The sequence below is a fragment of the Littorina saxatilis genome, linkage group LG9 (assembly GCF_037325665.1).
Source record: "Littorina saxatilis isolate snail1 linkage group LG9, US_GU_Lsax_2.0, whole genome shotgun sequence".
Lineage (NCBI taxonomy): Eukaryota > Metazoa > Mollusca > Gastropoda > Littorinimorpha > Littorinidae > Littorina > Littorina saxatilis.
Window position 1 is genome coordinate 18,906,219 of NC_090253.1, and position 25,872 is coordinate 18,932,090.

Below are 25,872 nucleotides of genomic sequence, written 5' to 3' on the forward strand. Positions count from 1 at the left end.
AAGGGGGGGGGGGGGGGGGGGGGGGGGATGGGATAGAGCCACTTGTTAATTGTTTCTTGTTCACAAAAGCACAAATCAAAAAATTGCTCCAGGGGCTTGCAACGTAGTACAATATATGACCTTACTGGGAGAATGCAAGTTTCCAGTACAAAGGACTTAACATTTCTTACATACTGCTTGACTAAAAATCTTTACAAACATTGACTATATTCTATACAAGAAACACTTAACAAGGGTAAAAGGAGAAACAGAATCCGTTAGTCGCCTCTTACGACATGCTGGGGAGCATCGGGTAAATTCTTCCCCCTAACCCGCGGGGAGTACAACCGATCTAAAAAATGTAAAACATCAGTGCAACTACTTTGCTGACCAAACAGCATATCATTTATCAGATTTATATAAGGTAGACAGAGGAACCCCCCTTTTCATTCATCACCACCCCCCCCCCCCCCCTCCCTCCCCAAAACAAACAAAAATTTAAGACTCCACCCCCCACCCTCTTTTAAGTCCTTGCTTTTTCAGACTTCCTGTTCATTATGTCTGTAAATTTACCTCCATTTTCATTTTCAGACTGAATTTTTCACAGATTTTGGAAGTCTTAAAGTTAAAAGAGAGTTTCACTGTAATTTAGTTGGTCTTACTTTTCTTCAGCTTCTCTCTCATCTCTTCCATAGACATGGAACGGGCAGACCTCCCAGCAGACTCGATCTCCTCCGCTGCCTCAGTTCCTGAGTTTTCCTCTCCACTTATCACAGTATCTGCTTCGTTTGACTGCTCGCCATCAACACTATCATCCGTCCCACCGACCGCTACCGGCGACGAAGTATCACCATCTGAAGCAGCTTTTTTATCATCATCTGCATCATCATCGTCGATTAGTGTGTCCACAGATTCGTTATCACCGGGGCTTTCTGATTGGCTGTTGGGTGTTATCACAAATTCCCCGTCACTGGGTATGGCAATGCCGCTGTCTTGTAGCGAAGACTGAGACAGGTTTGTGCCGCTCAACAAACCTTCACTGACGGGGTTTGGACTCTGAGAGGGGCGCGTATCGTCTGGATCGCTAGTCACTCTTACCTCAACAGATGGCGGGTTGAGAGGGAAAGAAGGTGGTTTGTTTTCTCTCCCTTCACTGTCAGTTTGTCCTTGAGTCTGTGCGGAAGTAGCTGGACTGTGTTTAAGGTGCGTAGCAGATTCGGAAGCACAACCAATGTTCTCTGTTGGTGCGTTTGGTTTTGAACTATCACAGTTAGATTTTCCCTCACTCTCCCCTTCTCCTTTTCTTTTTTCGCTTTCAGACACGCTTTTCTCACAATCATTCGCACTGTTCCCACCTCCGCTAGGCGTGTCTTCTGACTGACTCTGCCTGCATACACTATCGCTTTCAGCACTGTCATCTCCTCCGCTGGCCTCTGAGCGTCGTTTCAGCATAGCGCTACTGCCCACAGACTGGAGGGTGTTGGTACGCATGCGAGTGAGGGTGGCGGCCTTGAAACTGTTGGCATCCAACCAGAAGCGGATGAAGCGCTCGGCATGCTGCGATTCCATGAACTGGATGAAGCAATGCAGGGCGTCCTTGTCGTGGAGTATTTCCTGTAGGGTTTTCGACAACTGAGACGACGTTTTCATCGGAGACTTTGGGGGACCTGACTGGTCTGTTTGAAAGAGAGAGTAAGAGAGAAAAATGATGAAAATTTTGATTGACCTCATTACTAAATGTTCGTTACACTGACAGGTGATGGAATAGACGAGGCACAGAATCAGAAGATTATTTCAACATGTGTGTAACTACTTTACAATTAAATGTCATTTTGATCACACACAAAAATTCAACACCTTGATCCAAAATGGAAAATTTCCTAAATAAATTATCATTTAATTAATATACTTACCCGAATCACATTAGCATTGAGTCACCTGAGATGCTTATCACTGAAAAACGCTTACCCGGCTAAAGAATTTAAAGGGAAGCAACCCCATCACCAAAACGAAAGTGAAAGTAGCTTTGGTAATGGGCCAGTACACCGGGAGTTACCTCCCATACGGGTGTATGCCACGTCACTTCCTCTAGGAACACGTGCCTATTATCATACGGCTTTAAAAAATCTTAAAACCATAAGCGGGGCAGGTGGGAGGGAATACAGTATGTGATTCGGGTAAGTATATTAATTAAATGATAATTTATTTAGGAAATTTTCCATTTAATATCATATTCTTACTCCGAATCACATTAGCAGATAACATCAACAAGGCGGTGGGCTAGAAATGAATCAAAACTCACCATCAAGTTCTGGACAGGAACTGGCCTGCTGCTATGAGCGCTGGAAGGCCTCTGGAGCCATCCTGTCGAAGAGCTGTGACGTCCCGAAGATAAAAGTTTATGAAAACATCTTCGGAACGCCAATACGCAGTTGTCAGCACCTCCTCTAGACGTCTGGAGCGCAGAACTGCCAGAGAGGATGCCCACGCCCTCGTCTCATGGGCTCGGGCCGAGTCAAGTGGCAAGGAGGGCATAACCCCCCCCCTCTTTGTGCGCCTCCACTCATAAGCCTGCTTGATGAGCGAGGACACCCACCGGGCCAACGTTACCTTCGACAAATCTTTCTCGCGCCTAGTAAGGAGAGAGATAAACAACAACTTCTGAGAACTAGACCGAATCGGCTGATTCCGGGCTAAGTACAGACGAAGTGCCCTCACAGGGCAATTGACCGAATCGGGGTCACCCGGGGCCAACGCGCTGGTCAGAGCCTTAACTCTAACCAGCGGAGAGGCCTGCCCCGGAGACTGATTCTTGGCCAGGAAATCAGGCCGGAAACGCAAAGATGCGGAACCGTCCGGCTCAAAGGAGATATCTCCAGGCTGACCCGACAGGGCGTGGACCTCGCTACCCCGTCGGGCCGTAGCCAACAAAAGGAGAAACAGCGCTTTGCGAGTGACATTGAACAGACTGGCCTCGCTTAAAGGCTCAAAATCCGCAGAACGAAGGAATTCCAGGATTAAAAACAAGTCCCACTTGGGAGCGGGCAAACGAGCTTTAGCTTCCTTAAGAGCAGCCCCTTTAATGACTGCAGCTATAACGCCCCCGACTCGAACAGAACGACCAATCTGCTGAAGAGTCGCCGAGATAGCGGAGCGCCGGACCCTCAACGAGGAGACTGAGGCGCCCTGTGAAGACATGAAAGAGAGGTGGTTAGCGACCTGAATAGAGCGCGGAGCCACCGAACTCACCCCTCTAGCTGAACACCAGGCAGTCCATGCCTTCCAGTGGGAAGCATAAACTGAAGATGTGGACGCTCTATGCGAGCGAGCCACCAAGTCCAGAGTCAAAGACGACGCCCCAGAGCGCTTCAGCGAGTCCCGAACAACTTCCACACGTGAAGCTTCAGAAGACTGGGCTCCTCGTGTGGAATGCCTGTTCGGGGCTGCACTAGTTCCCCTCGCACGAGTGCGAGAGGAATGGGGGGCCCTTGGGCAAGCCGAAGAAGATCTGGAAACCAGACCTGCGACGGCCACAGAGGAGCGACCAGAAGAAGAAGGGCCGGCTCCTCCATCTCCGCTTTCCGGATTACTCGGCTGAGTAACGGAAAGGGAGGAGTCTGAAGATCTGTATGTGCCCCCCAACCCTCCCTGGACGCATCTGTAAAGAGGTCCAGGTCGGGGAGGGGCACGACGATCGGAACACCTCTGCAGACCCACTCCGTGTGCAACCACGGAAGGGTCGCAGACTGGAACCATCCCTGCAAAGGGATGAGGGCGTCCCAGTCCACCAGAGGAGAGTCCACAAACGGCTTCAGCGCGAACTGAAGCGGACATTTGTGGACCCGGCCCAGTGAAACCAGAAGAGCCATAGACTCCATCTGCCCCAAGATGGAGGCGAGCGAGCGGATGGAAGCCATCAGGAGAGGTAAAGTGGAGCGAATCTGAGCTTGGAGCTTGTCCACCCTTCTCTGAGAAGGCTGGACAGTCCAAGCGACCGTGTCGAAAGACATCCCCAGATAAGTGAATGTCTGTGACGGGGTCAGCTCCGACTTTACCCGGTTGATCGAGAACCCCAACCAGTTGGATTCTCGAAGAACCGTCAGGGTATCCTGCGAACAGCCGCTCTGGGACTGGTTCATGATGAGCCAGTCGTCCAGATAAGCCCGCAGACGGATACCCTGGGACCTCACCAGTGCACAGACCTGTCTCACCACCATGGTGAAAATCCACGGTGCGAGAGACAGCCCGAAAGGGAGTGCGCGAAACTGGTAGATCTGATCTCCCCACCGGAAACGAAGCCATTTCCGGTCGGTCGGATGCATAAGAATGTGAAAGTATGCGTCCGTGAGATCGATCGAGGTCACCCAGTCTCCTGGGCGGAGAGAGTCTCGGACAGAGGCTGGCGTCTCCATCTTGAATTTTATCTCCCTCAAGAAAGTATTGAGGAGAGATAAATCCAACACGGGACGCCATCCTCCTGATGCTTTGGGAACAGCGACCAGACGCCCGTAAAATCCCAGGGAGCTGTGGACCCGAACTCTCTCCACCGCGCCCTTCTGCTCCAGGGAGGCAATTTCCGACTGCAAGACGGAACGTGCTTCCTGCGAGAAGGGGGGCTTGAACCGCGGAGGCACTCGGGTAAGAGGCGCCTTTTCCTCCCGCCAGAGTAGACGGAAGCCCGAACTCACCACTCCCACAATCCATTGGCTGTCTACTACCGACATCCAACGAGAAAGTGCCCGGGAGGGGCCTCCCGCCATCACCAAGGTGGAGGGCGGGAGGGAGGTGAGATCGGGAGCGCTTCATTGGGGGTGTGGCTTACTTCCAGAGCCGCCACGCCCCCTCCCCGATGCCGTCCTCTTCTTCCCACCACGAGCGGCCGGCGAAGCCTGCCGCTTCTGAGCTGGCTTGGGGTTAGACGATGTCTGAGCCTGCTTCTGTTTAGAAGGCTGAGACTGTTTCACCCCCTTCAGAGTGTAGTCAAGGAACTGACTGTCCTTGTTTGACTGAATCTCCTTCTGTCTGGCATCCAGTGCCAGCGGACAGAAGAGAGACTCCTCTGAGACCGGGGAGACTCTCAAGGTCTCCCTAGTAGCCAGCTCCGTGAATTGGGACTGCGAGAGGAAGAGATCCCTCCTGCAGAGTACCGCTTGGGTGTACTGCAGGGAGGAAAGACGCAATTGTTCCTCATTGACCTTGGCCAATGCGGTCAAAAGCGCAGAGACATCGTCCGCATTCTGTTCTTCACTGAGAGTGAAAGGAACTAGCGAATCGGTCAATGCCCGAGACAGAGCCCGAACGAGAGTCTCCGCAATGGAGGACAGTTCGATCTGCCGACGTCCAACCTCCTCAGCAGAGAGGAGGGAAGCCTCGGAAACCGGCAAAACCGAATCACGCTTGATCGGTTTAGTCAGAAGAGGCAGCAATTCCCGGGAAACCGGAAGGGTAGCCCTAGGGAGTGCAAAAGACGCCAGCCAATTCTGGCTCTGATTGGGCATGCCAAGCTTCCTATTGGCCGTAGGCACGAAGGAAGAGGCTTGGGCAGCTGAAGCCACCCACTGCTGAGCTGATTCCGGAACTGGACCAAAAGGAAGCAGTAACGGAACAGGCACTGGCCGAATACCATTCCCCGCATGTGCTGGACGAACCAGTGAATGCGAAAGTTGGTAAGCCACTGACGGAGACTCGGCGAACCGGAAGGAAGAAACATCCTCCTGTGCCGGCCGGAAGTCCGCCATGGCAGAAGGAACGAATGATGCGGAAGAGTCCGCAGCCACCACCCCTTCAGGAAAATAACGAGACGTTACTTCCGCCGCGACGTCAAGAACAGACTTGAGCTTCGACGGAAACACGCCCCGCGACTCCTCGCTGACCACTGATGGAGCATCAGAATAGTCACACGTGGAACCATGACCGAAGTCACCAGTTCCGGAAGCAGAAGCATGCCCTGGCAAACCGGAAACCGGAAAAGCCTGAGCACTAACGTCATCCTGCCGCCCAAAACCCTGTGAAGGTAAAGGGTAAGCAGGACGACCATCCGCAAAAACCGGAGCTGGATGAGCTGACGTCACTCCCCCGACTGAGTGGAGTGATGCCTGCTCAAGCCTAGGCGCTTGAAAGCCGGAAGGCGCACGCTGTAATCCACTATCTGGTATCCGGAAGGAACCACCAGAAGAGGAAGAAGCGTTTCCGGCCGAAACCGGAAGTGTAGTCAACGGAACCGCAAAATGCGGAAGTGAAGACTGCAGTGGTTGACTTCGCGATCCGGAAGGACCGGAAGTCAGTGAATACTCCATCCTGCCGCGACCGCCGTAGCGTGCCGGAGCGGACGGATCATCACTTCCGGCAAGTGCCGGAAATGCGGCAGTCGAAACCGACTGCCGCCGCTGTTCGAACAAGTCCGGGGCCTCGTAGGTTATCGCCGGAAATGAAAGATCAGCAATGTATCGGTCGTGACCCGATGCGAAAGAGCTGTCCCCCGAAGGAGAACGTCCAGTCGCCTCACGAGGGCTATCGGACCAGCTCTGCTTACCAACCGACGCTGAAGAGGGAGGACGCTGCTCCAAGCCGGAAGTGGAGGACAAAGACACGGAAGCCAATGCCCGGACGTCACTGCCAGATGCCGGAAACGCCGAACTGCTGGCGACGGAACGCTGAAATTCTGCCTGCACCAAGCTGCGGATTTCTGGAACCAGTGACTTTAACAGAGAGGAAACCAACGCACCTTGTCCAGGTGCTAACAAAGAAGACGAAGTCTCCGATGTAGAGACAGGTGCAGAAGTAACAGTAGCGCTAGGCGCCGCAAAAGAAGCAGAAGTAGTAACAGCGCTAGGCGCCGAAATTGGTACAGCCAACAAAGTGTTACGCTCTTGGTCTGTAACAAGTAACGTTGCTTTGGAAGAGGAAGACTTAGCCTTAATTTTCCCCTTGGGGTCCGACTTGCCACGGCGCTTGTCTGAATCAGACATGTTGACAACAACACGTGGCAACGCGAAAAAAAAAAAAAAAATTTACTGAAACATAAGTCTAAACGACTGGAAAATTCAGTAAACACACGCACTAATGCGTTAACAAAATACTATAGCTAAACTTGCCCCACAGCAGAGGCACGGAGAGCTACAAACAAAGTCACACGAGCTAGAAAACTAACTCACACAACAAAATGGCGACACGCAAGACACTGACACAAACGTCAACAACACGTGGCAAAGTAAAAGATTTACTGAAACGTAAGTCAAAACGACTGAAAACACAGTAAACACACACGCTTACGCGTCAACAAAATACTAAAGCTACACTTGCCCAAACAGAAAGAGGGCACGCAGAGCTACTAGCAAAGTCACACGAGTTAGCTAACTAACTCACACAACAAAATGGCGAAACACGCAAGTCACTGACACACAAGTCCGTAAAAAACGGACAACGTACAGTAACGAAACAGCGCAAACAACCAACAACAAACGGGAACGAGCTCACCAAACTGTAGGCAAGGCGAGCAGACAAGCTGGGTAACGTGGCCGGCGGGTGTCACTCAAACACACAAGGTCAGCCACAGAGCGTCAAAAAGTGAACCGTCCTCTCCGAGGTGAAAAAGACGTATGATAATAGGCACGTGTTCCTAGAGGAAGTGACGTGGCATACACCCGTATGGGAGGTAACTCCCGGTGTACTGGCCCATTACCAAAGCTACTTTCACTTTCGTTTTGGTGATGGGGTTGCTTCCCTTTAAATTCTTTAGCCGGGTAAGCGTTTTTCAGTGATAAGCATCTCAGGTGACTCAATGCTAATGTGATTCGGAGTAAGAATATGATATTAAATGTTGGTGAAACGAATTAGGCTGACAGTGACACATTACCTGAATTGTTGTCTGCTGAGTCCAGCACATCTTCAGAAAGAAGCAGTCTAGCGGGCTTACCTCCCCCTGGAGGATTTAGCAAGCTGCTTGGGACACCTGTTAGATGAAAAGAATATAAAAATACAAGTATGTATCCAAGTTGAGATCCATAATCAAAGATAAAAGAAGTACAAAGAAGATATACACAGTGGTACCTGCGATGAAAGGACACCCTTGGGACCAGCCAAAAGTGTCCCTACATTGCAGGTGGCCTGTCATGACAGGTATACTTTGGTAGATAATATAAAAAGGGACAAGAGGTGTCATTTTAAGGGAGGTGTCCTCTCATGGGAGGGTTCACACATTGCAGGTACCGCTGTATATGCATTCAAGTTCTATTCTTGTTTGATCAAACCAAGCCCTAGCTCACTTCACCTCACCATATTCTGACAGCCAGAGAGACAGAAAGAGAGCACGTCTCTTGGCAGAGAGTGAGTCAGAGAGACAGAAAGAGAGCACTCTTGGCAGAGAGTGAGTCAGAGAGAGAGAGAGAGAGAGAGAGAGAGAGAGAGAGAGAGGGGGGGGGGGGGGAGAGAGAGAGAGAGAGAGAGAGAGAGAGAGAGAGAGAGAGAATTAACTTATTAAGACAAGACAAGACAAAATCTTTATTATCAAGGGTAATAGCTAAGCAAGAATAATGCTTGTTTACATCCATGAAGCCCTCGCCCTAAGACTAAGAGTAAGATAGGGTCAACAAGAACAAAAAACAATATAGTCAAAAAACTATCAGAGCAAACATTATAACTGTGCACAAAAAAAATGTCCATGAAAATCCCACACCAACAAACAACCAAAACAACAACTATCGTACTGCATTTAGAGAGAGAGAGGGAGAGAGAGAGAGAGAGAGAGAGAGAGAGAGAGAGAGAGAGAGAGAGAGAGAGAGAGAGAGAGAGAGAGAGAGAGAGAGAGAGAGAGAGAGAGAGGGGGAGAGAGAGAAAAACTAAGAGAGAGGTGTGCAGAAAATGAATCATACCATTATCAATATCCCCATTGATAGAATCAGGCGACTGTGGGTTGCTTCTGTTGGAGGGAGTTCGTTTGACTGAAACAGGTTCCTTCACAACTGGGCTGGTCGCCTTCTGTTTGTCTACAACAGAGTAAATTCAAGTTATAGAACCTGCTTAATTCAGACAATAATTTGAACTTGAGTCTAAACACACACACACACACACACACACACACACACACACACACACACACACACACACACACACACACACACACACACACAGAAAGAGCCAAAAACTAACTAGTAACTGGGGTGAATACCCGGTCAAGTGAGGCAGAGGGGGGTAGCTCTCTAAGACAATGTGTCTGGGCTGCTTGGTTGTATTGGTGGCAGCAGTGATGGCGCTAGTAGTATTTGTTAAAACTGGTACACAAACTTTTATGATGAAAACTATCCAGAAAAAAAGGCAGGCTGGTCATTGGAACCAGGAAGAGTCCAACTCAGAGTCCTGGTTTTGTTGTTTTCCCAGCGAAAAAAACGGTAATTCTACAAATCAACCGGTATGTTATACCGGCAGCCAATTATTTTCCGGTATTTTCTCATTTCAACCGGTAAAATACCGGGAAATTACCGGTAAACGCGATCCCTGGAGAGGGCAGTAGAGAACTTAGAAGTGACAGATTTTGAGATCGCCACACGGGCGGGTGAACCAGGTACTTGACCTCGCCCAAAACGATTTCTACCCGCCTCAGGCGGTTGGGCGGGTGTTAAGGTACACCCCTGTAGTTGTAGAACTACTAGAACTAGAAGTATACACGGGATTGCATTGCAATCTTATTGTATTAGGTCCAAATTAACACTGCAATTTTCTTCAATGAATGACTTAATTACATTTACAATTACATAACTCTGTTGAGCAAAATGTAACACTAGTTAACAGAGTCAATTCAATCATATCCACGTTAGAAGCATGCTAATTTTTTTGCTACTGTGTGTTTGCAATATTTATATGCAATGTATGAGTATGTGTGTGTGTGTGTCTGTGTGTGTTCACGATACATGTGCAGTGTACACGTCACTGTGTCTGTGTGTGATGGGGAGACACTTTCCTCAACTTCCCCAGCTGTTTGTGCCCTTAAAACTCTGCAATTTCACCTGTACACTTCCCGGCATGTCAAAATGGGAAGGCCACTAATTTGCTCTCGCTACTTTATAACTTATAAACTTGTGGGAGGGGCGTATAGGGGAAAACATGGTCAACACATCTTCTGGCAGGGAAAACCTAATGCTGATTTAGCATCCATCTGAAACTCTGTGGTGTTGCACCCTGGTTATTCAATGAGCAGCTTTAAAACGTGTCACATTCCTGGCTCCTAGCGTTTACTCGAAAACCGTTAGTCGTCACGCTCCAATTGACCTCATCTGCAACAGACTTTTATAGAGAGAAACGCCTCCCAACTTTTTACAACGCGAATGAGAAGCTGTATTACCTTGTTTCCTCTTGAAAAAAGGCATGATGTCGTATCAAGGACTTCCCTCTGCCTTATTAGTTTCATCTAAGCAAACATGATTGATGCCTTTTCACTCTCTGCTGCAATTTTGCTTTTGTTTTCACTTTAGCACTGAAATTCTGATCACGGAAGCTGCCATTTTGCCTTTTTCCCACAATACAGAGTTCACTTCCGTTTTAGCGATTGGTTGGTTTGCGACCGCAACCTTTGACCTCCGTACAGCTTTGCGAAAATGTTCCGGCTTTCTCTTTCGCAGATCAAAGTTGCTTGGCCGTGCAGCAGTTTGCAAATGTAAGTCACTCTCATGGGATTCACATGGTGGTGAGCGTTTTTTGTCGATGGAGGGAATCATCGGGAAGTAACCCACCCAAGGTAGGGTTTCACTCGTGAACGAGCTTCTATGGGCGTTTGTTGACAGGGAGTCAAGTTTGCTTTGAAATTGAATACAATGCTTTGACTTTGAAAATACTCTTGTGACTCTACTTCTATTCCAGCTGTGTGAAACCAACCTCAAGTGAAAGTCACGTGAATCAACTTGCCCTTGCGTTTGACTGTCAAACAGAGATTTGCTGTCTTTCACTGATGAAGTTGTTTTTTCTTCCCTTGTGTGCAGCACTTTTGTCTGCATTTTGGTTCAGTGGGTTGAGGTAAACATGCAATATTACACAGCCAAATTCAAAGAACAGCTAGAAGATCGAATGCATTATAATGCAAATATCCAGTAAAGGACTTGTATCTTCCCTGCTGATTGAGGAAGTGTACAGTAGGGGGGTGAAAGGGCAATTAACATGTTAATTATGCCTTTCGTGGAAGCTAGTGCATTTCTTTTAAACATATTTTGTGGAAATGCCAGGTACATTTCACAGAAGAAGAAAAAAGTAAACAAACGTGATTGCACAATTCTGTCGTGACTGCATGGGCTCCCTGCGTGCATGCTGCATGAAGTGAATTTCACTGCATAAGTTTTGTTTTGCACAGTACCGTAAACTACCTTGTATACGCCCAGTATCGAGTAAACGCCCCCCCCTTCCTACTTTTGGTCAAATTCTGCGCACAAGGTACAGTATCGAGTAAACGCCCACCCCCTACTTTTGGTCAAATTCTGCGCACAAGGTACAGTACCTAGTAAACGCCCACCCCCCTCGATCATTGGAGTAGACAAGGAAAATTAAAAAAAGATTATTTAGTCTGCTGTTATTCACTTATTGTTGTTGTTCAATTGTTTCCCTTCCTTGGAAATGTTTTGCGGAGTGGACAGAAAAGGGATTCCAGAATGGCTAGAGAATCGCGATGCATTTGATGCATCGGACTGGGAGGGAAAAGAAGAAACGAAAGCTTCATCTTGGGCGGGAAGTGATGACTAAAGAGGTTGATTTAGGTGTTCTTGGATTTCTTGCCCAAGAACGGGTAAAGGGCGATGTCGTCAGAAACAAAGATATTTTAAAGTTATAAACGTGTTAACAGACACTAAAGCAACAAGATTATCTTTGTGGTTTGCTTGCAGAATTCCTTGTGTGTGTGTGAGTGGGTGTGGGTGTCAGTGTGTGTGTTTGTGTGTGCTTGTGTGAGTGAGAGAAAGGAAACATTTGTGCAATAATTATCACTTATCTGCAAAATGACCAAAATATCATTATTCTAACAAAGGAACCGCTCCTGCAAAGGGTATAGTACCTAGTAAACGCCCACCCCCAACTTTTGGGCAAAATTGGTGCGTATACAAGGTAGGTTTGTACAATCAAAAAACAAATGAAAATTGTGACAAAAGAACGATTGTGTGTTTACTGAGTTTTTTAAACATTGTTTTTGTCCTTTTTGTTCTTTGGCTAATGTTACAAAACCTTGTAAGTCTTCAAGTTTGGTCGGGTTTTAAAAAAGAAAAACTCTTATCTTGCAATTTTGTTTAATATCGTGCGTTGTAATTGTGACCAACACTATTTAATTACACACAGTAATTTGTTTGTGTTTGTAGATCATGTGCAGAAAAAATTGCCTTATTTTGATGACAAGTTATTTTTTAAAGACTTGTTTTGTGTTTTTCTCGAAACGCTAAAAATTGATTTACAAGGTTTCAATCGGACGAGGACGATTTGCTTCTTCCTGATAGTACTACAGTGGTGCTTTAGATATATATGCAACTTCAGTGCTTTGCCTTTAGAGGAAAAACGGGTCAGCCTTATAGGATATAAATTTACAAGTATAACTACAGTGGAGATTAATTTGCACTCTGGGTTAACTTTTTTCTGCGTTGGCTTCTTGTTATGTGTAAGAGTAGATCTACTTGGGAAAAAAATGTAATGCGGAGAGCAGAGGGAAAACGAGTTACAGTTAACATTCATTCAATCTGTCATTCTAAATGATCTATTGGAATAGAACTCAACACACTGGATCACCAAAACTTACATTTTTGTTGATCCAGGCTGGCTGAAAACATTTAACAGGTCTCGACTAAACAAGCCAACAGTGAGCTGATTTTTTGTTTAAGCAGTATTTTATTCGTAAACAGACACATGATAATATAACAACATCATTAAGAAGGAGCACAACAAGTTTAAAACTTATGATAAGTGCTGACATAAACATGCCTGAAATTTCATGGCGGAATATGATCAATGCGACATATTTTTGAAAAAAGAGAAGAAAAAGAAAAAGGGAAAAAAAAGGAGAAAAACAACAAGGAAATCTTAATTATCGAACACAATCTGTGTCAATACCGAAAACAAAAACAGATACAAAAGTGATACCGAAAAAGTGACCTGATTGGCATAAAAAGTTGTTTAAACTTTTTTTGTTTGTGTTGCAGACAAAGATAGCACTGCATGTCCACTCTGCAGAGGCTAACCACTGACCAAGCAAGCTGCACAGAGCGACCCTAAAGCCTGTCCTTAATTGGAGGAAGTCGACTTCACGAAGCTTCCGGAACGAGAATTCGTCCCTTGATTGAACTACTTTCAGCATAGCTTCGCCAAGTCCAAGGGAATGCACTCTGCTCTTTCGAGTGTGATTTCTACGTCCATCTTGAATCAAAAAGCACTCTTCTGACAAAAAGAACAACTTCGTTGCAGAGCTACGGCGTAGCTTTGCATGTCAAAACTTGCGAAGCGAAGTAGGATACAAAGTACTTCGCCGCAGCAGCAGGTTTTCGGTATAAAGACTTCGCAAAGCTTCGCCAAGTCGACTTCGAGTTCAATTAAGGACAGGTTTAAAGAGAGAGCTAGGAGATGAAGCTGAGATCTATCCGAGCCCTCACCATCTTCACAGCCGTCAACATCTTTGGCATCCTGCTCTTCTACATGTGGGTCTTCTCCAACCAAGTGTCGCGTCTCAAGAAGAGTTCCGCCTCCAAAATTGTCTTCAGCGGTGGAGGGGCTGGTGACTTCCGAGCAGCAGTCACCAGGAGCGCGGTGGAGCATCACAGGATTCAGCAGTTTGACCTGGATGCGCTGAATCGCTTTGAGAATGAGAAGAGCAACGTGCTTGCTGGACACACGCTCAAGCCTTCCAAGAAATCGCACGTTTCTCTTGTTGGAATTAAACCGGTGCCGGAGGTGTCGGAGTCGGACGATGTGCGGGAGCTGGACCAATCCATCATGCGTCAGATGCAAGAGTATCGTGAAAAACTTGCCAAGGACACCATCCTCATCCTTAGCCCTATCCACGACGTGGCTGGAAAGCTGAAGAACTTTCAGCGCCTTCTGCAGTCCATCACATACCCCAACAGCCTTATCTCCATCGCCTTTGGGGAGGACAGTAGCAGCGACAACACTCTCCATGCTGCTCGCAATGTTGCCTTGGAGCTCAGAAAGTCCTTTAGCAGAGTGGACGTTTTCCACCTGAACATGTCTGGGCAGATCAACGGTTCTTGGAGCACCATTCACCACTCCAAGAACCAGCTTCATCGGCGCGGGCACCTGGCGGAGGCCCGCAACGCCCTCCTGAGCGCCGCCTTGAAGGATCAAGACTGGGTCTTGTGGATCGACAGTGACGTGTCTTTCTTCCCCCCTGACATTGTCCAGCAGTTGCTCTCCGCTGAGAAGGAAATCGTGGCTCCGCTCTGTGTGTACCAGGACGGCAAGAGAAAACGTGTGTTTGATAAAAACACGTGGAGAGAGACGCCGCAGTCGCTGGTTCACCTCAAACACATGCTTTTGAATGAGCTGATGGTAGAGGGGTACGGTCAGACCAAACGTCTTTGGCTTTCTGACCTGAGAGCGGAGGGCCGGGTTGTGCCCATTGATGGGGTGGGGGGTTGCACGCTGCTCATCCGCTCAAAGTGTCATAAGGAGGGACTTGTTTTCCCTGAGGAGTTGTTCCAGAATCACATTGAGACGGAAGGTTTAGCGAAGCTGGCAAAGCATATGGGCTTTGGTGTTTATGGAATGCCCTTCGTGGAAGTCGTTCACTGAGTCTTGACTGTTGTGAATTTGGAATTTACAGTTGCTGTAGATTTGGAAATCACTGTTGTTGAAGACTTGAACATTTACAGTTATTGTCAATTTAAAATTTTCAATTCCTGTAGATTTGTAATTTACAATTGATGTAAATTTAAAATTTACAATTGTTGGACATTTTATGATGTTGTACATTTTAAATTTACAATTCTTGTAGATTTGGAATGTACAAGTACGATTGTTTGAGATTTGACATGTTTTACTGTTTTACTTGTAGCTTTGAAATTTACAATTGTAGTAGATTTGAGATGTACAATTCAAGGATGTTGCAAATTTTATGAATTTGAAGATTACAGTTGTTATGATTGTTATGGATTAAGAACTTACAGTCGGTTTTCTTGCTACGCCTTGCAAGAAAAGACGGAAATCCTGCAGCGTGTTGAGACAACAAATTATGCTAAACTAATGCCAAAAGTGTTTGGTATCGCTAATGCAGGAATCGTGCCATGTTGAACAGTTTTACAAAACATATCGCAGTCATCGTGATAATTATCATGTCGCTAACACGAAGATTTTATGCATAATTTCAGGAACCAAGTTACAGTATTTAACAGGGGCCTTCGCGTTTTGTAATGATATTGTGTTTGCAACCCTTAGTCCTGTGACATATATATTTTAGGACTATAGGGGATGCTCCTGAAAACATTTTGATTTTGTATGAATATAATATTACAGAAGCGTATGTGATGTATGCGTACATGAAGTTTCATTCTATTGGCACCATATCCAAATTTCTCGTTACAGATGAGATAATAAAATATGTCTATATTACTGACACATTTGTCCTGAAATGTACCAGTTGAAATTGAACCTGTGTTAGCAGAGATACCATGAAAGAGATATTGCTCATTCAAGCCTTTAACTCATTGTCTCCCAGGTATGGATATATCCGTACCCACTCATATGGCTCTATCTGACCTGGTACGGATATATTCGTACACACAGTCACTTCAGTCGCTTCCTGTAACGTCTATCTAACGCCTGCATTCCATCGTGTTGATACACAGTTACTGCACAGTTACTACAATTCTGAGTTCTCCCCCCTTTCCCCGTCGCGATATAACCTTGAATGGTTGAAAACGACGTTAAACACCAAATAAAGAAAGAAAGAAAGACTACAAATCTGAGTGACCTGCTGCAGCACAGCTGGTCTCGGCTAAAAAAACATTGGTCAACATAGGTGGGGTAGAAAGTGAAAAAGGGAAGCTGTCTTGAATACCTAGCAGTTTGGGCAATTTGTAACGTCTTTTGTCTCCTTGGTCACATATCACATGCAAACAGAAGTAGAACGTGCATCTTAGAAGAGAACTGGAGGTTTAGTGCGGTCCAAGAATTTGGTGACAGCAGTTTACTTTGCTGTGTTCAAGACCTACAACTACGTGTATATGATTTAAATAACTGTGTTTTTTACTGTCTCCAGTGCACATGCACACATACGTACGTACACACACACACACACACACACACACACACACACACACACACACACACACACACACACACATGCACACACACACACACACAGACACACACACACACACACACACACACACACACACACACACACACACACACACACACACACACACACACACAAATACAGAATTTTTTTAAAAACCTAAACATTGTGGGAGTACCTGATGCCAGTTTGATGCTGATGGAAAACTCACTGCTTAGTTATCTCTCGTTTTACATGAACCTACCATGTCTGTCTTCAAATTCCCCATTAAGGTCGGAGAGGCGGTGAACAATATTTCTTTTACAGTATCTCTCTTATTATTCATATTGTCAGAGATACTAACAGTATTAGAAGTAGTCATGGTCTATAAGTCACTTACAAATTATGTGTATGCACCTTAGATAAGCTTTACACTTACAATCATTTTGTGAAACAAATTAACCTCAAGACTGCCGGAACAAAATAAGATGGTACGTGGAGCTACATGTGAAGAAATATTTTTGTTTTCTGAAGTTGTGATATTGGTGGCTCAGTTTACATTGATTTGTTCAGTGGTACCTGTGATGAAAGGACACCCTTTGGACCAGACCAAAGTGTCCCTACTTTGCAGGTGGCTGTTGTCATGAGAAGTATATTTTGATGAACTGATGAACAGTGGAACAACAGAAAGTGTCCTTTTGTGGTAGGTGTCCTCTAACATAGCAGGTACAACTGTACAGTTTGTAGAGCTCAGAAGTTTTCAGGTTTGCTCCTTGCTCTATCTGACTCAAGCTAAATGTTATGATTTTCCTCGTTAAAGGCCGACTCTGTCTTGTGAAAACATTTCGCCTCGATCATCCTCTCAGATCTGGTCAGGTTTTTACATGGAATAAGACCATCCCTCCACTTGGCCACATTCCAAAATTGAACCGCCTGGGTGCTCTCTATGGACAGTGTTTTGTTTTTGAGTCACTTGAGAAAAAGTGACTCTATGTAATCGGTCAGTGTTAGTCTGTCCGGCCGTCCGGCCGGCCGGCCGTCCGTAGACACCACCTTAACGTTGGACTTTTCTCGGAAACTATCAAAGCGATCCGGCTCATATTTTGTTTAGTCGTGACCTCCAATGACCTCTACACTTTAACGATGGTTTCGTTGACCTTTGACCTTTTTCAAGGTCACAGGTCAGCGTCAAAGGAAAAATTAGACATTTTATATCTTTGACAAAGTTCATCGGATGTGATTGAAACTTTGTAGGATTATTCTTTACATCAAAGTATTTTACATCTGTAGCCTTTTACGAACGTTATCAGAAAAACAAGGGAGATAACTAGCCTTTTCTGTTTGGCAACACACAACTTAACGTTGGGCTTTTCTCGGAAACTATAAAAGTGACCGGGCTCAAATTTTATGTGAACGTGACTCCCAGTGACCTCTACACTTTGACGTCTGCTTTGGTGACCTTTGACCTTTTTCAAGGTCACAGGTATGTCTTGAAGGAAAAAAATTGAAATATCATATCTCTGAAACTATTCATCGGATTTGATTCAAACTTTATAGGATTATTCTTTACATCAAATTATTTACATCTGTATTGTGTTGTGAATAGCAATTTCTTCCTGTCCATCTGATGCCTCATATAATATTCAGAACTGCGAAAGTGACTCGATCGAGCGTTTGCTCTTCTTGTTAAGAATTAATTTTGTAAGAGGCACTGGTGCTTTTTTCGGAAGCTAACTCATCAAGAAATTCCAACTCACCAAAGCAAGCAATCAGGGTGTTGAATTTTGGGATGAGATCAAGTGGAGAGATGGTCTGAGCCAGATCTGTGATGTATCAAAGCAAACTGTTTTCAATGGGCGGTTCTGGTGAGGTTATGCCCCCTCTTTCTTTCGGCTGGTAACTGGCGCCACCTCGAGAAAAAAAATTTGCATTGGTCCCAAATAGTATTATCGGTTTGGTAACAGTTCGTGTGTAAGTCGTGCATTTTATACGGTAAACAGACAATGGTCGGTTCTGGTGAGATTATGCCCCTTCTTTCTTTCGGCTGGTAACTGGCACCACCTCGCGGCAAGATCACAGGAGTTGTCTCGCGTTATCACCCCAGAAGCGCTCATTGGCGAAGTGGGCCTCTAAAACTGGTACTAAGAGCTAATCTTTATCATTACATAATACAGGCAGCAGTGATTACCATTCATTTGATCATTGTTCCAGACTTCAACTTGTGATTTAGAATGTTGGTATGTATGCAAATGTGGGGTCACTTTTTTTTTTAATTGAGCACAATGTTTTCAGGGTAATAAATGTATAAGTGGAGTTTTTCTTTTGATAAGAGAAGCACATATTTTTACAGCAAATGTTAATTTTCTTTCCCTTTTCATTCTTGGGAGATGTTCTGCCTTATATGTGTGCACTTATTTGCCTATAATGCAACGATTTGTGAACATTTGATATTTTTCAATCCAAATTCATACAGGGTACTTTTGTACATGTCCTTTATCAAACAGATTTGAAGGTAAATTGAAGGTGTTGTTGTTTTTTGTGTTTTTTTGGGGGGGAGTGTGGAAGTTCTACTCTCAAACCCGACGCTCCCTGAAAAAAGTCAAACAATGGGAAGATTTTACTACCCATGGCTATTTCCACATGACCTACTATTTTTCCTGTGTAGGGTTTAGGAGTAGGACTTCGAAGGGGATATCTGTTACTCAGAATTGAGATTTTGTAGAGCGTAATATTGATTATTTTGCAATATTTTTGTTCTGTACAATTATATGATACTACTCTTACTTTTCTGTACGTGTTTGGTTTCTCCTGAATCCCAACGTCAACAGCAAGCATAATATTTTTTAGACAGAGCTATAGGTTTTACAGTTTGCACACTAGTGTGGTGTGATCTCTCTCTCTCTCTCTTTTGTAACCATATCTGTCAACTAGATTTTTTATATATCTAATTTCATGGTTTCAATTGTTGTTTGTTTTTCAAATTCGTACATTCCATTATTTGGTGTTGCTTTAAATACTGTTTGTCTTTACATGTATTTGGGAACAGACTGGTTAAGTCCATTTTTTATTCAATTTTAATTTATGGAGATTAAAATTACTGTTTTATGTGACCCGAGTCGGTGATATTAGTTTCTCTTCTAGAGGGCCAGCGCATTTACGCAAACTGGGTAGTCACGCTTTTTCTTTTTATGTACTTTTAATATAAATGATTGGTGAGACAATAATGCGTTTAACAATAATATCTGACAACAAAAAGATTTACTCTGCATAGATCTACACATTGCCAATTACATATTCTTACTCAAAATCACATATATAAAAGTTAATTACTATGTGATTTGGGTAAGTATAATAATCAAATGAACATTTATTTTTAAAATGTTCGATTAAATTACATATTTTTACTCCAAATCACATAGTAATTAACTTCTATATATGTGATTTGGGTAAGTATTTTAGTCAAATGAAAATTATATTTTAAAATTTTCGATTTGTTCGTTATCCTGATTTTTTCTCTTACCTCACTGGAATGCTGCCTTAATTGTACACCTGTGCACACCTTCGTTTTATGTATCTGTCAAATTGTAAACAAAAATACGAAGCAGTTAAAAAACAAAAGAAAAGACATCTGTTTTGTATCCAAATAACTTAACAAACTTGTTTCATTCTGAAAATAGAATAGTTAAAGCGATCATCTTTGCTTGTTTTTGAAAGGGCAAACAAGAAAGGATCAAAAAGCAAATTAAAAAACCCCAAACAAAGATGTTTTATATCTACAGAACTTACATGAACCTGCTCCGCTGTGAAATTAATATTACATAGTAAGTGATATTATCATTGCTTGTATTAACTCATTGTCTCCCAGGTACGGATATATCCGTACCCTCTCATATGGCTCTATCTGACCAGGTACGGATATATCTGCTCAGACAGTTTCAGTCGCTTCCTGTAATGTCCATCTAACGCCAGCATTCCAGCGTGTTGATACACAGTTACTACACAGTTCCCCCCGCGGGTTAGGGGGAAGAATTTACCCGATGCTCCCCAGCATGTCGTAAGAGGCAACTAACTGTTTCTGTTTCTCCTTTTACCCTTGTTAAGTGTTTCTTGTATAGAATATAGTCAATGTTTGTAAAGATTTTAGTCAAGCAGTATGTAAGAAATGTTAAGTCCTTTGTACTGGAAACTTGCATTCTCCCAGTAAGGTAATATATTGTACTACGTTGCAAGCCCCTGGAGCAATTTTTTTATTAGTGCTTTTGTGAACAAGAAACAATTAACAAGTGGCTCTATCCCATCTGCCCCCCCCCCTTTCCCCGTCGCGATATAACCTTCGTGGTTGAAAACGACGTTAAACACCAAATAAAGAAAGAAAGACTACACAGTTACTACAATTCTGAGTGACCTGCTGCAGCACACTTGGTCTCGGCTAAAAAAAACTTTGGTCAACATAGGTGGGGTAGAAAGTGTTAAAAAATTAATTTGTCCCATGTCTGTCATGTTTTTACATGTTAAACAGGCTTAATTTGCCTTGTACCGATGCCTTCTAGTCTGTGATAACCATGGTTCAAATCCCTCAAGTGTGTCTTTTGTTGGTGTGTGTCTTGAGATGTTAAGATTTGTTTCTTTTTTCCATGTGACTTTCCAAGAACTTGTCTCATACTTCTGCTGATGTCGACCAAAAGAGTGGGATTCCCTGTAGGTGGAGTTCCTGCAGATGGATTCCTTGTATACAGGGAATACCACAGGGTGTAGTTCCTGTAGCGTTTCGCTGATATCGCTGAAAGTCACGTGATGCTTAGCGACATTGGTAGAATTTGATGTTTTTCGATCTTTTTCGATCTTTTTTGATATTTCTTAGAAATTCGAGTCCGGTTTGCAAGTTTTATTGAAAAACTCCACCCTGTGGTATTCCCTGTATACAGGGAATCCCCCTACAGGAACTCCACCTACAGGGAATCCCACTCTTTTGGTCGACATAGACCCCATCAGCCATACTTCGATCCTGACCATATTGAATATTATTTGAGTGCCATTTTTATGAGACACTTTGCTGGAACAGATATACTGGGTGTGGTAGTGGGGGGTGGGAAGAAAAAATACAGTAGTACCTTTTATGAAAGGGCAGACTCCTCGGGGCCACTGACCAGTGTCCCTACATTGCAGCTGTCCTTCATAAAGAGGTATTGTTTAGAAAAAGGGACAATGTGAAGTGTCCTGTATTGGGAGGTGTCCTTCGATGGAGGGGCCTAGCTGATATGACAGGGACCGCTATGATTGTGTTACTGTTAACCTGCTATGGATAACCTTTTTTATTTTTCAACTGGTCTCACCAAAGTGTGTGGATAGTTTTTGGTGGGTGTGTGTATGGTGTGACTTTCATTCTTGGTTTGAATGGTATTTGAAGGTTGAAATGTATACTAAAGGGTCATTTTTATTTGAACTCTGTTGTATATGGTTATTGCAAACAGTTTCTGTGTCGATTTTCTTGATATGTTTTAGACCCCCCGCGGGTTAGGGGGAAGAATTTACCCGATGCTCCCCAGCATGTCGTAAGAGGCGACTAACGGATTCTGTTTCTCTTTTTGACTCACATGCGAAGCAAAAGTGAGTCTATGTACTCACCCGAGTCGTCCGTCCGTCCGTCCGGAAAACTTTAACGTTGGATATTTCTTGGACACTATTCAGTCTATCAGTACCAAATTTGGCAAGATGGTGTATGATGACAAGGCCCCAAAAAACATACATAGCATCTTGACCTTGCTTCAAGGTCAAGGTCGCAGGGGCCATAAATGTTGCCTAAAAAACAGCTATTTTTCATATTTTTCCCATTTTCTCTGAAGTTTTTGAGATTCAATACCTCACCTATATATGATATATAGGGCAAAGTAAGCCCCATCTTTTGATACCAGTTTGGTTTACCTTGCTTCAAGGTCAAGGTCACAGGAGCTCTTCAAAGTTGGATTGTATACATATTTTGAAGTGACCTTGACCCTGAACTATGGAAGATAACTGTTTCAAACTTAAAAATTATGTGGGGCACATGTTATGCTTTCATCATGAGACACATTCGGTCACATATGATCAAGGTCAAGGTCACTTTGACCCTTATGAAATGTGACCAAAATAAGGTAGTGAACCACTAAAAGTGACCATATCTCATGGTAGAAAGAGCCAATAAGCACCATTGTACTTCCTATGTCTTGAATTAACAGCTTTGTGTTGCATGACCTTGGATGACCTTGACCTTGGGTCAAGGTCACATGTATTTTGGTAGGAAAAATGTGTAAAGCATGTGAGTCGTATGGGCTTTGCCCTTCTTGTTACCCTTGTTAAGTGTTTCTTGTATAGAATATAGTCAATGTTTGTAAAGATTTTAGTCAAGCAGTATGTAAGAAATCTTAAGTCCTGTGTACTGGAAACTTGCATTCTCCCAGTAAGGTCATATATTGTACTACGTTGCAAGCCCCTGGAGCAATTTTTTTATTAGTGCTTTTGTGAACAAGAAACAATTAACAAGTGGCTCTATCCCATCTCCCCCCCCCCCCCCCCCCCCCCCTTTCCCCGTCGCGATATAACCTGCGTGGTTGAAAACGACGTTAAACACCAAATAAAGAAAGAAAGAACATGCTTACAACGAGAACACATTAATGTTACCAAGGTCGACGGATACACCAAACATTCCACTTGCTTCTCTACAATGAGTGTACTGTTTACATGAGTGTGCCTGTGTTAGATGTACTGTACATAGTACAACTGCCTGCGTGTGTGTCTATAAATGTGTTTGTGTTTTAATGCCTCGATTCAGCGGAGGTATAGCTCAGTCGACTACCAGCGCTGGCTTCAAAAACAACAACAAAGTTGTCGCTATCGGCGTGGGTCTATCCCAACGTTCGGTAAGGAATTTATTTCCCAGAGTCAACTTTGCGCAGACTTTCTTCAGTGTTCGAACACCCCTGTGTGCACGCATGCGCACGATAAAGATCTCATTGGCTCACATCAAAAGTCTCAGGGCTTGGAAACATGAATATGCGCATACAGGAAAAAGAAAAAATATTGGGTATGGCAGCTTCCTTTACCCAGTTGGAAAGCAGCCCCAATTTCCATGGGGTAACCTCACAGGACTTATATATGAAATCTTATTTTATCTTAATCTTATCTTTTCTTATCGATATACTATGAGAACAAAACTACACAACAATTGTTTGATTTCTTCCTTGTATTTTTAACTGCTTAATTATAATACAGTGGACGCCGCTTAATAAAACCGCGGTTAATAGAGCCAGCCGCTTATAAAAGCCGATTTCAGACGGTCCGGATTTTTCACTATATCTTATGTATTAGAAAAAGCCGGTTAATAAAACCAACCCGCCGCTTATTAAAGCCAGTTTTCTCAGAGAAATCACGTAGTTTGTGACTAAAACTCACATTATTTTGTTCTGATGTGGAAGACGACCAACAAACAAACACTCATAAAATCGTTCTTCTCTGCCGAGTAATGATTCGTGACGGTGACAGTGAAATTATTGATGTACCGAAGTGATCAAAGTACACGTACATGTACATAATTAAAACAAAAGTTCCACATCCTTCGTGAAGTTTTGTTTAGATTCAAACAAGTGTAAATGACGAAAGAAAGTGACTGAGTGACGTAAACAAAAGAGAAGATTTGTTTTTCTTTCGAAAATGACGTATTCCTGGACCGCCGGTTAATAAATCCGCCGCTTATTAAAGCCATTTTTCGTCGGTCCAGAAGTGGCTTTATTAAGCGGCGACCACTGTACCAGCAAATTTTTCTGCACTGTACTGTCACTTAACTTTTTCAACAAGACAAATACGCACCACTTTTGTTTGTTTGTTTGTTTGTTTGTTTAACGCCCAGCCGACCACGAAGGGCCATATCAAGGCGGTGCTGCTTTGACATATAACGTGCGCCACACACAAGACAGAAGTCGCAGCACAGGCTTCATGTCTCGCCCAGTCACATTATTCTGACACCGGACCAAGCAGTCCTAGCACTAACCCCATAATGCCAGACGCCAGGCGGAGCAGCCACTAGATTGCCAATTTTAAAGTCTTAGGTATGACCCGGCCGGGGTTCGAACCCACGACCTCCCGATCACGGGGCGGACGCCTTACCACTATGCCAACCAAATACGCACCACTGGAAATGTCGGTAACATATTGCATACACAAATGCACATACAATTCAGAATTTTGGAACGTTGGCAGTCTCTTTGTTTTTGGATTTATTTTATGCATACACTTTAAAAATTAATCAATTTGTTTAAACTCAGCTTGATTTTTTTCAGATCTGAGCACTTTACGCTTATACGCAAGACATCATTTAGTGAATCAATTCGTCGCGATATAACCTTCGTGGTTGAAAACGACGTTAAACACAAAATAAAGAAAGAATAAAGAAAGTGAATCAATAATAAGCAGACATGTTTTGTTTCATTTTGCAGATAAGAATGTGTCAGCTTGGTAATGACACTGTGTAACATGCAGCTGTCTTTAGAGATGTATGAACCTTAGTACATGCAAATGAAAGAAAAAAATCTGATTCCTCCTTTTTCTGCTTGAATGTTGTTTGTTCATGTGTGTGTGACATGTGTGTGTGACATGTGTGTGTGTGATGTGTGTGTGTGATGTGTGTGTGTGTAACGTGTGTGTGTGACGTGTGTGTGTGACGTGTGTGTGACATTGTGTGTGACATGTATGTGACGTGTGTGTGACGTGTGACATGTGACGTGTGTGTGTCACTGTGTGTGTGACATGTAACGTGTGTGAGTGATGTGTGTGGGTGTGTGTGTGACATGTGACGTGTGTGTGACATGTGATATGTGTGTGTGTGTGTGATGTGTGTGTGTGACGTGTGTGTGTGTTTTGACTCATGTATGTGTTTCTTGTCATAAGTCCTGTGGAGATGGAGTAATCATTCCACGTGTCAGTGTTAAGACCCTTCATTTTAAGACCTTCCCTTTTCAGACCTTGTTTTTTAACATTTTCTCTTCATAAAGTCTGTAAATTGAACACCATACAATTATTCCTTTACTTCTAAGTCATCTATGTCTTGCTCACATTTCGGGAGGTCTTTTAAGGTGAAGGAGGGTTGCACCGCACATTGCATAAAGAATTTAGATAGATGTATGTCTTGTCATTGCTCACATGTAAGTGATTAGTTTTCATGATAATTGGATTGATCCCTAAGAAGTCCAGACCAAGGGTAGCTAGGTGCTAGCAAAACTTTGGTTGAAAATATCCGCAGAGTTCAGGTATTGAGCCTTCATTAGGGCGGGGATGTAGCTCAGTTGGTAGCGCGCTGGATTTGTATCCAGTTTGGTAACAGTTCGTGGGCGGGGATGTAGCTCAGTCGGTAGCGCGCTGGATTTGTATCCAGTTGGCCGCTGTCAGCGTGAGTTCGTCCCCACGTTCGGCGAGAGATTTATTTCTCAGAGTCAACTTTGTGTGCAGACAATATACATGTGTGTACACGCAAGCACAAGACCAAGTGCGCACGAAAAAGATCCTGTAATCCATGTCAGAGTTCGGTGGGTTATAGAAACACGAAAATACCCAGCATGCTTCCTCCGAAAACGGCGTATGGCTGCCTAAATGGCGGGGTAAAAAACGGTCACGTAAAATTC

The 25,872-nt window shown here is 44.1% G+C and overlaps 2 protein-coding genes across 4 annotated transcripts in view; one reads left to right on the top strand and one right to left on the bottom strand.

The window, feature by feature from the left end:
* Window positions 1-10,481, bottom strand: part of LOC138975517 (A-kinase anchor protein 10, mitochondrial-like) — a 36,827-nt gene extending 26,346 nt beyond the window's left edge. For both annotated transcript variants that reach the window (XM_070348221.1, XM_070348220.1), the window contains exons 1-4: window positions 10,316-10,481; window positions 8,850-8,963; window positions 7,835-7,930; window positions 642-1,655 (exon numbers count right to left, since the gene is read on the bottom strand). In XM_070348221.1, the coding sequence (XP_070204322.1) occupies window positions 642-1,655; window positions 7,835-7,930; window positions 8,850-8,963; window positions 10,316-10,340 (1,249 nt within the window). In that variant the 5' untranslated portion in view covers window positions 10,341-10,481. The remainder of the gene's footprint in view (window positions 1-641; window positions 1,656-7,834; window positions 7,931-8,849; window positions 8,964-10,315) is intronic.
* Window positions 10,482-10,495: 14 nt separating this feature from the next.
* Window positions 10,496-24,797, top strand: LOC138975518 (uncharacterized). Of its 2 annotated transcripts, none has more exons than XM_070348222.1 (2): window positions 10,496-10,708; window positions 13,137-24,797. In XM_070348222.1, exon 2 carries the CDS (start codon window positions 13,555-13,557, stop codon window positions 14,737-14,739), a length of 1,185 nt encoding a protein of 394 aa, XP_070204323.1. In that variant the 5' UTR covers window positions 10,496-10,708; window positions 13,137-13,554; the 3' UTR covers window positions 14,740-24,797. The 2 variants fall into 2 exon arrangements, with proteins under 2 accessions (XP_070204323.1, XP_070204324.1); XM_070348223.1 differs by having other exon boundaries at window positions 10,496-10,627.
* The last annotated feature ends 1,075 nt before the right edge of the window (window positions 24,798-25,872 follow it).

Coding starts and splice junctions, on each gene's coding strand:
- LOC138975518 (XM_070348222.1), top strand. CDS start 13,555: ATGAAGCTGAGATCTATCCGAGCCCTCACCATCTTCACAGCCGTCAAC.